Here is a 20,362-nt window from a genome sequence, read left to right on the forward strand (position 1 = left end):
ATAGTTGTTGTCATCACTTTCATTCATCCTACCACCCCCTTTCCATTCCAAGCGTGCGTCGTCATCCAACCGTGAAATTTGTTTACAAATGGTGGATGCGTGGAAACATTTAGTCCTTGTTGCTACAAACGATCGCACTTTCATTCAGTATGTCTGAGGGTGAACAAAGTATTTTATCTCCTTGGGAAATCGACGTCTACATCGAGCATTTAAAAATTACTGATCTTGAAGATGTTGGTACAAAAGGGTATGAGCAACATTTTTTATAAAAACGAATGTTTTAGAACTTTGTAATTACAGACTTTTATTTTGCAGATGGTTTGAGTATCACCAAAGATTGATGCTGTTAAACCAACAAAATGTTTTTGAAATAAGTAGCTTTCGCGAAGAAAGTGTTAAAGAAGCGTTTGTCACGTTTAAAAAAGTAATTATTTTCCATTTTTGAATGGCCCAGTACGTATGAAACTACCTTCTATGATGAAATTAATTTTTGTTTACTCTTTATTAGATCCCCATTCTAATTTATGAAGCCATACAAATAATGATATGGAAGCAAAAAGTTTACCCTCTCTTGATACAGTTATATGGGGAACCAGCAAACACATTTCTCCTATTTAGTGTATTTTATCATGAAGAAATGGCTGTATCACTTATTGAGAACGTTTTGTACCATTCTGATAGTGTTGAAACCATGGACGATTCAATCATTGATCTAATTGATTATGCTGTTAGCTATATCACTATGCTTCTTTACTCTGAAACCTCAGAACCTAATGACAAACTATCAAGTTCATGTCTCGAAGAATTAGAGGAAAAGAAAAGGCAAATAGAATTTGATATTGGAATAAGGTGCATTTCTATTCTACGTTACTTGGCTGAATTTGCTGATAACTTGCCTTTGTGTGCATTGTCACGTATGTTAACTACAAATGATGTACCTTATTTACTTGCTCAATTAATAGAAATGAAGCCATGGAGAAGGCGAAACAAAGAAGGTATGAATTAATTGTGATTAACTAAAATGCAGCAATTTAATTTTGAAAAATATTCGAGATTAGGTGAAACCATGATTTATAATGGAAAGTGGGAAAAGATAGAAATGAGCGATTTTGATAAAGTTTGCAAAATCGAAGGTCAAGTATGGTTTGGTCTGCGTGAATTGCTATTGAATCCAAAATGTGCTCCATACTATGATATTACAGAAGTTCGAATGGGTCAATTGTCTAAAGTACGTTTATACTTTTTTATAGTGATAACTATTTCGCAGTTTTATTATACAAATATTATTGTAGTTGCAGAAGTATATCCAAGAACATGTTCTTGATCAAATAGCACCATTGATAGATCTACGTAGATGGTTGAGTTATTTAAACATGTCCTCACAAACTCCGAATTCTCAAAGACCAATAAATGTTGAAGTCATACCAGAGGTAATGTAATTAAAGAAAAATATTTGCTAAATTCGTTGCTTTTAACAAATGTTACTTTCATTTTAAATTAAATACTTGTAGATAAGTTCTTCAATCAAAGAAAAATATAACAAAAGATGGAATAGGTTGGCTGAACATCAAGCTAAGACTCTATTTTCAAAAGATATAGAGCATATAAAAAGTATGGCACAAATTTTAAGCGAAGCTTATGATTTTGATAAGCTTGAAATAGTGGATTCAAAAAAATGCTTCCGATGCAAGGAAGTAGCTAAAAACCGATGTTCTAGATGCAAAGAAGCTTGGTATTGTGGAAGGTAAAATGAAAAGTTTCACATACTTTTGATAAAACATTGTTCATATGATATTGTAAACTTTCAACTGATATTAAAAAAATTTCAGAGAATGCCAAGTCAAAGATTGGACAAATCACAAAACAATTTGTAAAAACATTGTAAAGTCTCAAGAGTATTGTGATAGTTCAGATTAAGATTATTGATAACATTGAAATATTTCAATTTCTATGTTTTAATACTTCAGGCAATCCTTTAATTTATGAAATAAATTAAATAGCTTTCAATTTGTTTTCAATATTATTTATTAAAAGATACCTAGTGTACAGAGCTTTGTTTCAGATATTCCATTAGAACATCTTTGGCAGGGGTCTCCTCACCAAAGTCCTGTAACAAAAAGCAATATATGTATTATTATCAATGTTTTTGTGCTTACTAAAACAATAGCTATTAGATTTTGAGTATCAGTAAGGCTTCTCTCAGCAAGATTTTTGTATTTTTGGGTTCGACTCAGTAGAGGGAGCCAAGGTATCATCATTAAAATAAGATTTCATAAATCAAATTGAATACTGCTGAATGTAAAACTACTTTGTAATAAAATTCACTTTATCTGAAAATTGAAGAAAGAAAATGTGTTTTACCTTAATGACTACGCAGGAGCAGCCGACAACTTTCCTGGCTTTGCCAGCATTATCAATTTTGCAAAGTCCGGCCCATTCGCCCAACTTTTTGTTGTTGTCAACCTTTATCAGAGGAATCTGATGCTCGTTGCACAGTGCCTGAACAAGCTTTTTGTACATAGGTTCATCGCAGTTCTCAGCCAGAATGCACAGCATGGCTTGCCTCCTAAAAATCAAACATATTTTTGCATTAGAACACTGTCACAATTGTATCGAGCATTAAATTGTCATTAAATTATTATCATCAGTAAGGCTTCTATCAGCAAGATTTTTTAATATTTGGGTTCGACTCAGTAGAGGGAGCCAAGGTATCATCATATTATCAATAATTTGCAACAAAATATCAAGATCTAATTTTGGTTTTGGTCAAACTTTTGCAAAGAAGATTGGCACTGAACTAGGAACAAGTTATAAAAACTTACTTGTCGAGAACCTTGGCGGCTTCGTGAAGACCGTGGACAACACCGTCGTGGATCAACGCATTTTTCAAAACCTCCTGGAGTGCTGTGTTCACATCCATCTGTCCTCCAATCACCGCGGAGGGAACATCGTCACTGTAATTAAATTAAAAAATAATAATTTAGACTCTGCTGCTTAAACGAACTCGTGTTTTTGAGGTTATACCGCTGTCACTAAACTATTGTAGTTATTGAAGAAAACAATGAATGAAATGCAAAATAAGTAGGGTAAAGTATTTTGTTTCATAGTAATGTTTTTCTTTGCCGGAATAAATAATAATCAACAATTAAGATGAAAAATATCGAAGTAAACATGTTTGTTGTCAGGTACTTACGTTTCCACGTCGGACATTTTTGCCAGGAGATTTTGCGGCTGAAAATAAATGAAAAAGATTAGAATATAAGTATTCCGGATTTGATTTTGAAGGGTTTCGGAGTAATTACTAGGGAGATGTCATTGTAAATTTCCGATTTGCGAGACAACTACACGCGGCATGTGTTCATTACCTTTTCTCAAGCAGGAAAGAGAAATGGCGGCGTCCTCGTGCCGCTGCCATGTCGCCACGATCGCCAACAATGTTTTTTTCTGAAAACGCGCCATCTACAACTACGGTGCGATTTGTTTTCCTTACCGTCGGTAATTTAGTTTTCAATCATTTTTTTGCGGCAATACAAAAAATAAATCGCACGGTTACCGAACAAACTTTCCGTATACCTATGTTATTATACAATATAATTAAATTGTTGAAAGTTATTCTATAATAATGGTAATTAAGTAAATTTTGAAAATTACTCTACATAGTTTTTGTGACATCGATTTGTTTCTTTTATACTTATCCATATCTTTAAATAATTTAAGACGGTTAATAATATTTTTCAAGAAATATAAAAATGCGTGAATTGGTGACACGTACAAGTAGGTCTGTGCTTGTAACAGTAATTACTTAAGCGTATATCTTCCAATAATATTTAGTGCATATAGTATATATTATATTGCGTTAAAAGTATATAGTGCAGAAGCCCAATAGGAATGCGCAAAATGAAAATAATAAAATACACCATGTCATGGAATATGCAATCTGTTATACGAGAAAGAATATTTTTTGACAGGACGTCTGCGATTCAACTTGATGTTTCGTATAATATGCTTTTATGCATAAATAAACAGAAACGATATGATTTGAAAAAGTAAAAGGAATTAATAAGATACAACTTTCATCGTGTTTATTACCTATATTTTATTCTCTAAATACATACTTTCTCTTACGGAAGTTACTTTCATCAATAAAATGTACACTGCACACATCAGTATATAGACTCTGATTCTTCTAACCGTGGCTCAATTGATTCTCCGAAGAATGACGTAAAACATTCATCATATGGCGTTATATTTACAAATAGAAATTTCTTCTTTAGCCAACTTAATTGAATACTATTAACCAATTATTGTCAAATTTATCATGCCAGTAAAAGTATATGGTAAAATTATTATTGCTTTTTATAAAAATCGGACGGCAAATATACATTTTATTTTGTTTCCAATCAATTATACTTTATTGTAAGTATATATATATATTTATATCTATAGTGAACAACAAGAAATTAATAACTATACAATGTAATTTTGGATATATTAATATTTATACCTCTTATATGTGTTAATGGTATTCAATTTTCTTGACTATAAACGACTTTCGTACAATCTCATATTACATTTGTTCATACTTATATACTTTTTAAACTATATATTTTAAATGTAATCATGGATAATTTAAAAATACAAAAGCATCCTACATTAATGTATATTTACTCAAGTTACACATAGCCTCAACGTATTACATTTATACAATATACTTCAAACATTACCACAAATTCATATCACATCACACACATATTACGTTCTTTATTGAGCATTGATTTCTAACGCTGCGAATATTTCAAGATTTTCTTTATTGCCAATGTTACATTATGATTTGAAGAATAAATTGATATTTAATTACATTTGCGCATTGTTTTCAAAACTGTGATGAATGCAATAATGAGTATAGAAGTAATAAACTTAAACATGTTTAGCTCCTCGCAAAACCTTCAAACTGGTTTATTAATATATAAATTGATGTATTTTATTGTATTATAAACGATTTTATTCTTAAATTTATATAGACAGTGTTATCACTATTTGTAAGGATTGTGATGAATTTTCGTGATATTTTAAGTATTATTTTGCACTATCACATTTGTATATATCAGCTGATTTTTCTTCGAGAAACCAAGTATTTAACTTAACATAGTCTATATAATATGATGCTATATAGAATAATATATGATTCGTAAGAACCATATGATTTTTTTCCCAGGCAAAACTATTTTTCACCCAAAGCTTCCGTCAAAACCTTGTTCCTAACTATTACAATATCGTTAATATGTTAGTACAAGTTTACAGTGTGTAAATATTACAAAAAATGATGGATTAACGCAACAACCAACTGAGCAATAACATTCAATGATAACATATGAGTCTAGGTACATAAAACTCGTAGAATTCTTCCCAAAACAAAATAAAAAAAAATGGTATTAAAGCCAGCTTTACTGCGATCATAAAATTCTCTCGCACTTCAAACGCTCTTTTAAAAATATTGCATCCTATACACACGCTATAACAACCACGTGATCGTTTTCTCTCAAATTCACTTTCACACATGCTATATATCTATACATAACTATACACAAAAGCATAACGTTCATAAAATCACAGCCGACATTACGTCGGCGGGGAGTATCTGTAGGGCCAGCAGTAGTGCGGGGGTGGAGGCGGCGGCGGCGGTGGTCCAGCAGCCGCGTGGTGTTGCTGAGCCGTCGTGGGGTGAGTTGCTCCGCTGGCGTAGAGGTGATGGTGTTGCGGCGGATGATGATGCGGGTGATGATGCGCCGGGTGAGGATGATGGCCGGACCTGCCGACCATGGGAGCACCGTCGAGCCCGACGCCGGCCTGCGCCTGGCAGGCCATCATCAGTCCGTGGAAGTCGAACTTGTAGGCGTAGCGCTTGCCGTGAACCTTCGTCATTATGTTCTTGTCGTAGTAGTACCTGCGGGGATGAGCAGACGAAAGTCGGTTAGATTTTTTGAGTTAGGAAGTTTTTTCGTGGAGAAATTACACTCTAACTAGAATGAGGAATACACACCAATGCTAGTTTTGAACTTTGGAATTTGAGATATAGAAGGGCAAAAGTGGTATAATAACCAAAGGTTTATAGTATTAAACACTTGTATAGTGACATATAGTTTCGTCTTGTACAAAATAAACTGATCTATAGTAAAGTAAAGAAGGATGGAATTAAAAGATACATTATACAGCTAAAAAATAATAGTCTATTATTTGATATCAACCAAACTATATATCTTTTGGCTTTCTCCCAAAGAAAATTTCTTGAAAGAGACTTAAAATTATAACTTATACCACAGCAGAGTTTTGTGTGATCGAGAACTAAGAAGACAAGGTATAAACAGTTGCATACAGCGAGAACTCGTTGAAAATGCTTTAAAAAGCCCATCTCATCACCCTTCAAACGTTTTCCGCCACACGTTCCAAATCACTCAAAAATCCCACCACCACCAGCACCGCAAATTGCAAACGAGCTGCATCAGCGCATCCAAAAATAAACCGCCACACACTGCAAGCATATCAGCACTTACGCCGTCGTCGGCAACTCGAGGCGAGCGAAAGAGAAGCTCGGCGGAGCTTTCTCTCCTCGCGCGACGACAAATCGAGTCGATACATCGAGGGCTGCTGGTACGGCAATATTACAGGAAAAAATATAGAACTGTAGCGTATAGCTTACCTGAGGGCGCGAGAGAGCTTGTCGTAGTTCATGTTGGGCTTGCTCTTGCGCTCTCCCCAGCGACGGGCGACCTCGTCAGGATCGGTGAGCTTGAACTCGCCGTTCGAGCCCTCCCACGCGATGCAGGACGAGTTGGACGAATCGGCGAGCAGCTCCAGAAGGAACTGCCAGAGCTGGACCTGGCCGCCTCCGACGGACGCCCCCGTGGCTCCGGCACCGCCCGCCGCGCCAATCAGCGAGCACGTGCGCTGCAGGAGGCCGAACCTCTCTGAAAGCCAAGTTGAAAAGGGGGAATGTAGAGAGAGAGAGAGAGAGAGAGAGAGAGAGAGAGAGAGAGAGAGAGAGAGAGAGAGAGAAAGGCGTTTACACTCACGCACGCTGCTCAAGCACTACTATATATATATATCCCGCTTATCTTTATATTCTCTATATTATACAGCATCGCATACACTCGAATTTTTTGCCTTCGATTCCGGCGAATCGGCTCTGGGATGTGGCTCGCTGCTCATTTGTTTAGAGAGGTTTTACGGCGTAAGTCGTGTATTATATGGGATACAAGCGGCTGACGCCTTTCACTGCTCGCGGTAGCGGCTTTTTCGCGTTTTCTCGCTAACAGAACGGATTCGACGATGATGACGGTGAGGCGCTTTTTTAGCTTATGATTTAGCGCGCGAGAGATTCGTCAGCCATGCGACGGATCTTCGCCGCCTGATACGAGGAGACGCGGCCATCACGGCTTTGAAAACGTCAGTCATTCGTGGTTTTGCTCGATGTTAATTTGCTGTTTGGACGAACAATTAGGCATTCAATTGAATAATATTCAGTTTTTATTTTATACTACGTTATAGTTACAAAAAAATTAAAATTAATTTTAAAAATTGCAAACAATTCTTCGAGTCTCTGAATAATCCCTAGTTATATAGCAAGTTTTATTTATTTGCAGTTATAATACATTTTTTGTATTATAGTAAAGTCATACTTAAACAGGTGTTTTTCAATTTTGAATTTATAGATTCTGTAAGTTTGGCAAAGCTGATAAGTTTTACAGCGAGAGCGTGTAAAGATGTTTCATTATTATATATTATAGTAATGATTCATTGCCACGCAATCGACGGGTATTAATTATATCTAATGCCTTCACTAATATATATTTCTGCTTTGCAGAATCGGAGACAAACAATTTTACATCATACACGAAAAAGATTAGATAAAAGATGTTTTTTTTTCATCTAATCATTTTGCTAAAATTTCATCCGTATCTTCAATTCTTGGTTGATTAAAAGTGAGCCTATATATTATAATAAAATTCCATATAAAATCTTGCACTAATAAGGGGAATGATCCTTTTAAATCAAAGTTATTGTCAAAATTATTTTCCATTAGTTTCCATATCTTAAAGAATTATTCATCTCTATGTAGAAATGCTAAATAAAATGATTCTAGTTGAAAAGCAGAATTTATTAAATGGTAACGAAAATTGTTGCTCCAAAATGATTTTTCATAATTGTTTAGTTATATAGGCTCATCAAAATGATTAGGTTGCCTCGCCTATTGTTAAATATTGTGAGTTAATATATGATTTTATTTGTGAAACAATTAACACTCAATGTTTTGAATTTAAAACACGCCATTAAATTTAGATAATTTTTTTTTAATATTAACATACTAGTATATTGAACTTTTAATGTCTGAATAACCCAAGTGACACACACGTATATATATATATATATATATATATATATATATATATATATATATATATATATATGTGTGTGTGTGTGTGTGTGTGTGTGTGTATATATATGTATATCGAGCAGCATGTACGTATACCTATATATCAGTGAAATATTATGACGAAACTAGGTATTAAATGATGATGAGAATCAAAGTCGAATAATTCGAAGAAGTGAAAATCTAAATAAATTTACGTGGGAGATGTTTTTCACTCTATGACTCATCCGAGTGAAAGACGCAGCTGAGCATTCAACTCGTGATTCTGGAAAAACCCATGCGTCGTTAGAAAACCTTGTAGGTGTTCTTAGAAATAACGAAACCTTAAAATAAAGTGGAACGAAAAGTCTACAAGTAGGTACGTAATTTTGTAATTTGCGTCAAATTAAAGAATTCTTCTCGAATAAAATTGACGCTTTTGTTCGATTTCTCATACATTCTTGACGCGCATTTGCTATAAATACATAATAGCGAGGTAGAAGTAGAGTGGGGTATAATTAAACAGGGGTGAAATGTTAAGGGTTTTATTTATTGAAGCAATTGTTTGAACCGATTCACAATTTTAATCCTCCGAAAATTCCAATTTAACCAATAATCTGCATTTTTTAAAATGGTTTATTTTATTCAAAAAGATGTACGTTTTTAAATCATAATTTCGTCTTTCACTCTTTTGACAACGTGCATTTGCAAACAGCGGAAATACAATATCACAAGCTACTCGCGCTTAAAGGTAGTTTCAAACCGTTAGACTACCGTTATAAAGAATAGCCGCTGTCGAAGGATGTAGCCGCGTCTCCTGCTGAAGATGCAACGGATGAGTCTGGATCCTCCACATCACTCGATTCCCCGAAGGACTAGTCCTTCGTATTGTGAGCCTCGTAAGGCCGAAAGTCCAGTATTACGTGGCGCATATTAGATGACCATGCACAGAACCCGATGCATTTTCTTTTTTTTTTCTTTTACTTTTACTTCGAACGTATGTGATTTATTATACTTCTTCGATGTTTTCAAGTCACATGTTATATCGTAAACTACAATTATAACTATTTTCAATTCAACAAATCTATTTGTCCAGTAGCTTTTCGTGTGCTTTTAAATTAATTAAAAATAAATTAAAAGTTACAAAAAAAAAAAAAAATAAAAAAACGCGCCGTTCAGAAATAGAAACAAAAGAAAAACTAAAAATAGCACAGGTACAACACGCGGAAGCGCACCAGCAGCTGATGACACGGTCTATACACGTATAAACGAGCGAGCGATACGTGCGATCGGCGCGACGAACTGCGTTTACACTTATATGTGATGACAGTGGAGTAAGTATACGACTGCAGCTAGTTGGTGCGGACGGAGCGTAACTGAGCGACCTTTACCCCCGAGTGATTTCAGACCTTATCGTCCACCCCCCTCCCTTCTTCCTGGCTCCACGTCCCTCTCCACTCGCCGCCCCATTCTTCAACCCCTGCAGCAGTGGCCCGACGACGCACGTCGCTGCCGCTTTCTTTCCCTTTCGCGCCGCGTTTCCACATACGTCTTTTTCCACTATATATACAGTGCAGTGCACTCCATCGCGGATAAACGCTCACTGATCGCTTCTGTAAATACTTTTAATGGGGATTTATTTATTCGCCGGGAGGACGAACTCGAGCTGCGATAAATTTCTCGGCGGCTATCGCGATAGAGTTGCGCAGATTGATTTTTGAACTCAAATCTTTCGCACTCCAAAAGCTCGAAAGTTAATAAAAAAATCAAAAGACATGCAAATAAGTCAACGCGTTCACGACGACCGCTGTCCCCTCGACTGAAAGCGCAGCTAAATAATCGCAGCACGCACGCCTCGCACGGTCGTATCATAATTATACGATACTCCACGGCGATGATACCCCATGAGATTTCGACGATCATCGTAATCCAAGGGCAGCGCGACGTGTATAAAATAGCCGCGAAATCGACGCGTCAATAGAATCGCAGAAACGTCAGGGTATACGTACACACACACACAGAGCTATATAGCGCGCGCAGACGCGGCTGGCAGCTTTCGCTCATCAAGAAAACAATATATCCGCGCCCCGCGGTGCCGGAGCTTTGCCGGGCGCGAGAGGCGCCAACCCCCGAGCCACGCGAACTCTCGATGCCTTATTCATGAGGACTCTCACCGCGATAACACTGATTCGCTTAATAAACGGCCGGCGCTGGGGTGAGTCGACGAGAGAGAGAGAGAGAGAGAGAGCCGGTACAGTCTTATTCAAACGGCCCGCTATATATCTCCCGGAGCTTAACGTGCCAGGCGTGCCTCTCACGCCCTTTCTCTCTCTCTCTCTCTCTCTCGCTCTCAGCTCTCTTGCGCTTTGCGGGGCTGGGATACACCTTACGGGGTAGACTTTTTTACTTTTCTCTGTTTCGCCTATATGATTTTACTATAGCTTGGAAAAATTGCTCGGAAAAAACGTTATTGATGAGTGTACACAATCGTTTCCAAGCAACTTTCACATGGCTCTTCCATGATATCCCTCTCACGCTCGAGCACGCGCAGGCCTCAAAATTTATCCGCGTCCATCTCACTCGCGGCGAACCTTTCTCTTATATGTCCACGCACATATTACATTATACTGCACCGTGTGTCTCGAGAACGACTCATTGTCGCAATGAGGCTTGATTCGGCGCCAGATTTTCCGGAATTTCGAGCTCTCGCCGGGTCGAAGGATCCGCGACCTTTTTTGCGAAGCCGGCAGCCGCGCGGAGGTATATCCTCGCGAGGACCCCATTAATTCCGTCTTGGGTCTTATAATATGCGCCCGAGTACATAAGACTAGAGAGCCTCTCGTCCTTCTGACCTGCCGCTGTGGGAAATTGCACTTTTTACGCCTGAAAAACCACTTGTTATAACGTATGCGCGCGGCTGCAGCGATATAGCATTGTTATTATCCGTTCTGTGACAAAGTGCGGCTCCGTGTGTGCCGATTGCGAGTGCTCCTTCTTAGAATTTCAGCCTGGGTTATTGTGCTGTTGGGTAACAGTCTTCTTTGAATCGATCGAACGTACTTTATTAATTAATTATCTCTGCATATCATTTAAATTTCTTTCAATAAAACAGAACAAAGCGCACGTATCGCCTTACGTATGTATGGGATGAAAAGCCGGGCTGAAGAAAAATGAAATCAAAGTGCCATATTGAACTTATGAAGCGCGCAATAAATCTGAAATTCTAATGGGACGGTGAAAAAGTTGCTGAAGTATTGCGGAGGAAGTCCCGGATTGCCCGTTTATGCAGGGTTCAAGCGATAACGACCAAAGTGAATATCGTTGTATTTTTATTGCCTCTGCATTTTCATTCCTTCGCGCCCGTATTGTTTATTATTATATTCCAGTCTACTACACAAGAACTATAAGTTTTCGGTATCCTTACTCAAGGTTAACAGTATGTATAAATTACTGTCGCCTCCGAAAATACGACAAGAAATACAATAGAATAACGAAATTAAACCACTTACTCCCCATGCCCCTATAAATTCGACAAAAAAAGCAAATAAAAAATAAAGACGAAGGGGGTGCAGCAGCGGGCAGAGTTATCCGAAAAAGACTTAAGACTCCAAATTGATCTCCGGCCGAGATCTATCGGGCTCATTATCGGCGCGATATTTACTTTTCACCCAGTTGGCACTAGCCGGACCTTATCGATAATGGACATCGCTCTCGGAGCGCGCAGTATAGTAGAGGGCTCGCGCGCGCGCGCGTGCGAGCGTTTAAGTCGTCGTCGCCAAAGGTCTCTATATACACTCTATAGCTGCGACCCCCGGGGGAACGGTTAGCCTCTTCCGGTCAGTGTGTATAACTATAGACAGCCCCCCGGGCTATTAAAGGACCCTCAGAGTCGCGTGCGTACCTGCCGCTATACGTATACGCAGGAATCCCATTCCAGCGCATAGGCTCTACTGACGTTCTGTACGTATACGTATGTTTATAGGGCGTAGGGGCGAAGTAAGGTTCCAGTTTTAGGAACGAGATTATCGCGGCCCGCGCGACTCGACGCGAGAGAGCAGATTTTTCACGCTGGTCAGTTTCGTTTAAATTATTCTTTTTTTTCGCTCTCGCTAGCTGTACTTCCGCCGATGAATATTTATGGGATTAAGGATATTTTCGCGGGCGCGCTTGCGGTCCTGGTACCTGTGCGCGCGAGCGAGTGCACTGTGATTGCGTGTATAGCTAGTGGACGTGTTTTTTTTTTTTTTTTTTTTTTTATAACGTGAGTGTATACGAGTTGTTCCGGAGAAAATTCGACTCGGGGGTACCTAAATGCGTGTCCTGACGAGGGATCGCGGATGTAAGCCGAGGAGATTAATATATTTAAATAATTGTGTGCATTTCGTGTTTTGCATTATAGTGCGCGTTGTATTAATACACCGCAGCAGGTATGAGTATTAATAATTTTACAAGCCTTGTGAGAGTATAACTATCATATCGCAGGTCGCTGATCTCATGGTGTGAGAAAATTTATATTTGCACAAACTACAAACTAATTTTTAATTTGCGTATATGAATATACGATTTACGTCTCCAGCCTCGCGCATCGAGAAGTTTTATAAGAATATGGCCAAAAGCTTCATAACCGCGAAAGTTCATTACGCAATCGAAATCTAAGAAAGCCTCGCAACCAGTATTATCCTTTCACAGAAGTGCGTCAGATATATCTCTCTCTCACTCTCTATCTGCCTTTCTTGAAAAAGACGATGCCCGTGTGCGCAAGCCAATGTTTGCAATTCAGGTATTTCGAAGCGAACTGCTGTTGAAAAAAAAGACGTCGAGAGAAAAAATGCAAGACACCTTTACTTTTAAAGTTAGCACACAGCAACAGCTGGGATTTCCTAATATAAGATCCGTATAAAGCATCAAGCGCTCGCTCGCGCGCATGTATATCGGTTCCGAGAAATTACGCTCATTTTCTGCAGCGCAAGGCCGCGGCGCTGATCTCTCGCCGGTCTGAATTTTATTTTCGCCGTCGCTCGCGACCGAGCTCCTGAAGTTCTCGAAACGAGAGTTGATGCGAATTAAGATTTAATTATGTGCTTTAATTGAATTTATATTAATGAATGTAAGAGTGAGTTTATTGTTGCGTAAAGTTTGGGTGTCGATGTTGTACGCCTTTCGAATTTTAATCGAGTTTACACGGAATAGAAAACAGTGTACAATTTATTTCGACTTATTCGGAGAATTCAATTTTCTCGGTTTCTGTGCGAAGCTCGTTTGATCGAAAGAGGTGCTTTGCACTTATATAGCGTTCGACCGATTAATTAATTATTCATCGGTGATTCATCCTGCAGGTTTATATACTTGTGCGCGTGTATATTCGACTGCCGTTTCGCAATATTTTTATGATCTGTTTATATTATACTCTCTCGTGAGCGTCTTATCGCAGCCGAAATTTCGAGAAGCAAAGTTGGTCTTATTTTTTTTCTTGAATACGCCGCACGAACGAAATGTATAAATAGTTCATTATACTACAGAACTGCATAGATTGTTGAACGCAGCGAACAAGAAACATCGAGAGATATCGGAATTTTCCTCAAAAGGCCGAGAATCTCCGAGAATACCAAAAACTCCAAAAAGAAGCTTCTCGCTCCTCTCCGCGAACAACATAATCGCTTCTCGGCATCCTCTCGAAGACTATAACGTCTTATTAAGAATGCAAAAGGTTCGCTTATGCTGAAAAACGTCCGTAATGCTCTTCCCCTCCCACTGCACATATCGAAGAGTGTAAAACGAGAGAAAAGGAGAGGCATGACTCACCGGTTGACTTTTCTTCTTGCAGGAGAGCGTCGGTGCGAAGTCCGGTGGCCTGAAGCCGCAGGTAGCCCAGGTGTCGGGCGAGAACACGACCCGAGCCTCCCGGACAACGTTCCTTCCACTGGGCTAGGCTCCAGTCCAGGATATCTCGACCGGTGGTACTGGGGGAGCCCAGAGCGTCGATCGTCGGCACTGGCTTCAGGGAGAAAGCCTGGCTACACCAGGAGAGCCAGGAGCTTACGTGACTCGAATTCCACTCCGACGGATCTGATGGAAAGGAAGCAGTGAGGGCGGATCGCTTGTGTGTGTGTGATGTTTATGTAGGCAGGGTATCGATTTGGAATTCGCAGTTGTTGATTTCGCAGTTTGAACAAATAAAAGAGGTACGCAGTATAAAGGAGAATGTATGCGCGGCATTATGATTTGGAGATGAGCGGGGTTCGAGTGCGCTTCATTCATGCTTTAAAATTAGACTCTCCCGCGCAACTAAATTTATATTTAGACTACGCGTATACGTTTCTCGGAATAAATAAAACGTTAAAAAGTCTTAGTCATGGGGTTAACTCATCGTAAATACGCGCTGGCTTCGTCTTGTTTTGCAAATTTTCGAAATTTGATGTTATTTGATCAGATTTGAACAAAAAATGCTAAAGTATAATTACTCACGTAGTAAATGTTTTCAGAAAAATCAAAGATAAGCATAAATGTTTGAGCTATCCAAATTTGAAAACTCGCCAGCAAGCACAAAAGTCAGGTGAAAAATAACGCGCAAATCCTGATCCACGGCTTCCTCAAAACCATCTCCACCCGTACCTATACACACCTCTATAAAAAAAAGGGAACAAGTTTTCCCGTGAAAAGCATCCCCATATAACGCCAAAGGAGCAAATATATGCGCAAGTGCACATGCGCGCGTGACTCACCCGACGGCAGCATAACCGGCTCCGGTTGTCCGGCCTCCTCCTCGGGCTGCTCCGTCCTTTCGCTTCCGTTTCCCACCGAACCAGAGTCCTCCTCTGCTTCGGGTTTTGCCGGTGCTGCTGGTGCTGCTGGTGGCGGCCCATGATCCTGCGACGCTTCGCTGATCCTCAAGAGGGCCTCGAAGGACGGCGCCGGTATGAAGTGGTCTTCGCCGGGGGATGACTGCTGCTCGCTTTCGCTGCAGAGCCGGTCCAACTCCTCCAGGCCCAACACTGCGTCCACCAGCGGCGAGGATGCCGAGCTCGAGCTCGATGTGTAGCTGGTCGACCTTTCCTACATTGGGCAGAGGATTTTTTTTTTGTTATCAATCGTGCCGAGTGTAGTTGGTTGATTTAATTTGGTAATTTTAGTACTTCTTCGATCGGGTTGAATTTAACTGTATTGTTCAATACTATTATCTTATTATTTTATTGGAATGGAGCGATTCAGATTTTGTTCGATTGCTGTATTAGATACTATATGTATCGAACGTGTCCTTTACTTTTGAAATACCCATGATATGCGCTTTACTGTTTGTATTTTGGAATTTTCGTTTTTAAAAGAACATTGTAAACATTGTTAAATTCAAAATATTCCCAAACTGCTTTTAGACATAGGATTAAATTGTATTTTAGAATGCACAATCAAAGAATCGCGAAGTCAATAAAACGAACAGCAGGAAAAGTAGGACACTCGAGTTATCTTCAAAATTAACATTTCATTAAAATACGTCAGCCCGACTTCAAACATCGAAAAAAACTTCACGCATTGATTCATTCAGTTCCGGCTTACGAGTTACACGTGCTCCGAAGACATCCTGAAACTCTTTGGCAACGGCGCGTTCTACTTGTGCAACGCTACATTTCACCTTTAAAAACCCGTCCTTATCGGCTATAAGACTATATTACTATATACCCACGTGCGAAAATCTAAAACTAAAAACCATTGACTTATTTTGTTACACACATTTATCATCTGAACGATCCATTATACATAGCACAGACAGTTCGATACAAATTTAATTTATGCAACGCTCAATACATGTATAAAAAAGTTTATCAAAACTATTATACATCACAATCACTGATACGTATCACAGGTTCACTGTTAGATTGCAGCAATCACAGAAAAATATGCAATGCACGCATAACAATATTGCAACCACGCGCGAGAAATTACCAGGTAGCAGTTAAAGCTCGCGGAGAGCTGTCCGACGGTGGATGTCTGCTGACTGTTATAAGAGCCGGCGAGTAGGCCCTCGTCGATCGCGGAGCCATCGTCGACTTCTCGAGCAGAAGTTCTAGCGTCAACTGGACACTCCTGTTGCTGCTGCTGCTGGCTCGTCGTCGGCGAGGAGCTACCGCCGCCGCCGCGACGATGATTCACATACATACGGGCGGCTGTTAGCGGGAAATCGTCGAGGCCTTCGCTGCTTCAGCTGCTGTCGAGTCATCCGCGGACTTTCCGACTTTCCCTCTCCCTCGCGCTGCGTCCGCATCCGGTTGACGAATCTCACTGCGCGTATACGCTCCGAATGACGAATATACGCGTATAATATTGTAATCCGCACTATACACCGCGGGGGCCACGTGCTCGTGCGTTCATTCACCAAAGCCGAATGACTGGAGCGAAGGGATGCGCGCGCGGAGAGAGAGAGAGAGAGAGAGAGAGAGAGAGAGAGAGAGAGAGAGAGAGAGAGAGAGAGAGAGATTTTGGCGCGCGCCGCGATGCAGCTGTGCCGATGATACGAACACGGCTTACAAACTGATGCGAGATCCGGATGAGTTTGCTGGCCGCGCTCGACTCCCCGGCGGCTGCGGATTCATTTCGCGCGCGATGTGGATATAAGTAAGCTAGCTGCTGTTCTCTTGTGGCTGAGCGGCAAGAGTGGAAGATCTCGGCTGTATATAGGCATTCGCAGAGGGAACGAGTGGGGGATATTGTGGGAGTTGACTTTCGGAGGGCTCGACGCTTTTTTTCCTTTGCTTATGATATCGGCCTTGTGTAATTGGGAGGATTTGTCCCGAGGTGGGGTATGCGGGCGTTGGTGGAGGTGTCATGTGTGAGGCGTTTGTTTTCGTCTTCTTAAGGATCTAAGGTTACAGGTGCGCTCTGAGGGTTGTGTGATTGATTGGGATTGGGTAGGGTTAATGCGCATCGTTTGCTTTCCTTTGTGTATGGCGTATTATTAGTTTGTTTGATGTTCTGGACTTTCGCACACCCTTTACACGAGTCGTCAGATTTGTTTTGACGTGTGAAGCGCAGGAGTAAATATAAATCGTGTATATTGCATTAAAACGTTCACGTGCGCATTTTTGTTTGTTTCTCTGGAAAATATTCATCGGGTTTGAAATTTTATTCATTATGAATGCACGCGACCAACTTTATCCAAGTTAAGGTCGAGAAGAATTTCAAAAATCCTATGCTTAAAATTATCATTTTCAACATATAATTTTAATGTACAGTCACGGCTGGCCGTAACAAAATTTTTTACACTCGAAAATGTACAAGCTAAAATATTTTTATCCAATATACTTATCTCTCAGTACACTTAACGCAAAAATTACCGAAATTATTATTTTCCTCATCACACAATTATGTAATTATTAAATTACATGTTTTACAAAAATTATAATCAAGAGGATTTTATAACCAGAGTAAAGTAAAAAATCCTATAGAAATATAAAAATAAATAAAAGTAACGAAAATTTTCCTGAAAGCTTCAGACCAGAAAAATGAAAAACTTATATTGCTTTGCTTTGTGTTGCAAATTAATTACTGTTCTGAGTATCAAATCAAAATAGCTTTTTGTCCCATAGAGTGAACTAGTATACTGTTTAGGGATCCCATCAACCTTAATAGTTTTAATTAATGTTAAACCAATAAATAGTTTATAGTTTAAGATTTGATTTCAGCTTAAAGTAACAATGCGTTATATACGTTATCATTAATTTAATATCACAAATTAATCATAGGTTCACATCATCGCATTCCATATCGAATTTTATGTTCATTGTGTGTGTATATAAGGCACATTTTATTCTTGATTAGATCTTCGACATTCACATACAAATATTCTATCAAAACAAACACCGTCCTCGATTGTATGTGTATGACGTTTGGCTGTTATACATAAATCATGTGGCACCTGTACATTGCGTTCTGTTGATGACACATAAATTGAATGTTATTGTCGAGTTAGGTAATGATGTAATAGTTAAATGGAATGAAACCAACATTGTATAAGAATTTCAAATATGTTCTTTTCTTATATATTGGTCAAACAAAATAAATTTTAAAACAAGGATTATATAAAAATACCCAAAGATAAATTACTACCGAATCCGACACACATTATAATAATGATTAGTAATTTGTCACATTGTTTTCATTTCACATATTATAATTCAAGATCGCGAAAGTATAATAGATTTAAGAGACTTATTTCAGAGAGCTTCTTTATTAATGTGAATAAAAATACTATTAATAAACAATTACTTTGAATTAAAAAATTGTTCACCAACGATGAATAATATATTATATAAGTAAACTAGTTACATATCAAAATTTACTTTGATGAAAATTAAGTTGCATCTCAGTTATGCACAAAAACGTTTATGACCATTCTTAATAATAGATAATTTTTCTTGATTTTGTTTGTAATGTCTTTACAGAATTTCTGTTTGATTTCAATATCGTTTGTTTTTCCTTGATTAATTTTCAAATCTGTCAATAACTACAGTTTACACCGTTATCTGTTTCATGCATTATGATACGTCACACTGTAATCGCTGTAATCGTAGTACTCATTAGTGACCACTTAACTTATGTATAAAAGCCAGACATCGCACACACACAACCGAGGACTGTTATTGACTCGAGCAATTTTTCCTCTCAGTATTATTATTTAACATGTGACATGTTGACATGTCAAACATGTGACATGTTCTATTTAATTGGTATGCGTATGTAAAAATAATTCTTGATATTTTTTTGTAATAAAGATCGAAAGAGCTTGGTAACCACACTAAACGAAACGTTATCGTAAAAAGTTATTTAATGGAGTTTTTATTTGTGTACAAGGGTTGGCTCTTCTAATTTTGTTTTTATTGTCCTTTTCGCCGTGCTATTAGTATGAAATCCCATCTTTATATTTTTAATATCATATAAAATAATTAATTTTTTTTTTAAAGTCGTAAAATAATCCTGCACGCAGTACTCTCAGTATTATAATTTATTCGTGCAAAATGTTTCGTTTTAATGTCGAATGTGGCTTGAACCAAGTTGATCTACTTCAAAAGGGTTACATATTACCCTCATACTTAGTGAGAAGCTCTCCCATCTTTACAAATCATACAGCATTAATAAGCTGTATGCATATGTCATTTGTCATATTTTTAATAGAGATCAAAGGTATACCGCAAATCTGGCGATAAGGATCAAGACCCATTTCAGCGTAAACGATCACGATTTGACGAATATAAAACTATAGCTATCTCTTCGACCGAAAGAGCAAAAAGCCAAATTTGTCTACATCAGAAGCAAGCGCGCTAAAATATTCAAGCCATTCTTCTTCGCAACTCGCATATTATAATAAAGATTCACCAAACAGATTAATAGTACAGCCGTATCGTGATTTAATCGCAGCGATAATGCTCGCAGTTATCAGAGCCGACGAAAACGAAGTCTCGCCGTAATTCTCGACATCCGGTGGCAAAGTCGTGCCGCCGCGCTGCTGCGAATCATAAAAAAAAGTCAACGTTATTACAAAACATTGGATATCGCGTTACCGGTCTCCATACACACGGTCACATTATGTATTATAGAGCTAGGAATAATCGCGGTATAAGGCGCGAGATCAAAAGGATAAGGAGAGTCGAACGCGCGCGGCGTGTGTCCGTCGGCGGCGATCGATCTTTTAGAAAAATAATATAACCAAAGCGACTTCCTCTCTGTCTCTCTCTCTCTCTCTCTCTCTCGCTCGCGGAGATCTCTCCCGCTTCTTTTCGGCGCCTTTCTTCGCGGCGCGCACACGAAAGTCGGTCGATATAATCGAAGGCGGCGGCGGCGGACCCTCGGAGTTCCTCGGAAATGCGGCTGCCGAGAAAACGGTCCCCTGTATCGGCTGTTGATTCTTCCTCCTACGAATTCACCGTTTCCCTCTCTATGGGATGCGCCGCGCGCGCGCGCGCGCGT

The 20,362-nt window shown here is 39.0% G+C and overlaps 3 protein-coding genes across 5 annotated transcripts; 1 reads left to right on the forward strand and 2 right to left on the reverse strand.

Annotated features, from left to right (window-relative positions):
* Positions 1 to 40: 40 nt before the first annotated feature.
* On the forward strand, positions 41 to 2,141 carry LOC100119187 (zinc finger MYND domain-containing protein 10). The gene is made up of 7 exons (XM_031924133.2): positions 41 to 247; positions 316 to 424; positions 509 to 995; positions 1,059 to 1,228; positions 1,293 to 1,430; positions 1,512 to 1,744; positions 1,830 to 2,141. Exons 1-7 carry the CDS (start codon positions 150 to 152, stop codon positions 1,915 to 1,917), a joined length of 1,323 nt encoding a protein of 440 aa, XP_031779993.1. The 5' UTR covers positions 41 to 149; the 3' UTR covers positions 1,918 to 2,141.
* Positions 2,008 to 3,434, reverse strand: LOC100114141 (40S ribosomal protein S12). 2 transcript variants are annotated; one of them, XM_001605074.5, is made up of 5 exons: positions 3,366 to 3,434; positions 3,194 to 3,231; positions 2,823 to 2,954; positions 2,362 to 2,566; positions 2,008 to 2,107 (listed from the first exon to the last, which is right to left on the reverse strand). In XM_001605074.5, exons 2-5 carry the CDS (start codon positions 3,208 to 3,210, stop codon positions 2,039 to 2,041), a joined length of 423 nt encoding a protein of 140 aa, XP_001605124.1. In that variant the 5' UTR covers positions 3,211 to 3,231; positions 3,366 to 3,434; the 3' UTR covers positions 2,008 to 2,038. The 2 variants fall into 2 exon arrangements, with proteins under 2 accessions (XP_001605124.1, XP_032452329.1); XM_032596438.1 differs by having other exon boundaries at positions 3,303 to 3,408.
* A 642-nt stretch (positions 3,435 to 4,076) lies between these two features.
* On the reverse strand, positions 4,077 to 16,973 carry LOC100119224 (DNA-binding protein D-ETS-6-like). 2 transcript variants are annotated; one of them, XM_016983193.2, is made up of 5 exons: positions 16,346 to 16,973; positions 15,130 to 15,460; positions 14,210 to 14,473; positions 6,698 to 6,965; positions 4,077 to 5,944 (listed from the first exon to the last, which is right to left on the reverse strand). In XM_016983193.2, exons 1-5 carry the CDS (start codon positions 16,556 to 16,558, stop codon positions 5,620 to 5,622), a joined length of 1,401 nt encoding a protein of 466 aa, XP_016838682.1. In that variant the 5' UTR covers positions 16,559 to 16,973; the 3' UTR covers positions 4,077 to 5,619. The 2 variants fall into 2 exon arrangements, with proteins under 2 accessions (XP_016838682.1, XP_016838683.1); XM_016983194.3 differs by lacking the exon at positions 16,346 to 16,973 and adding an exon at positions 16,133 to 16,306.
* Positions 16,974 to 20,362: the final 3,389 nt, after the last annotated feature.

The sequence above is a fragment of the Nasonia vitripennis genome, chromosome 2 (assembly GCF_009193385.2).
Source record: "Nasonia vitripennis strain AsymCx chromosome 2, Nvit_psr_1.1, whole genome shotgun sequence".
In the NCBI taxonomy this organism is placed as follows: Eukaryota; Metazoa; Arthropoda; class Insecta; order Hymenoptera; family Pteromalidae; genus Nasonia; species Nasonia vitripennis.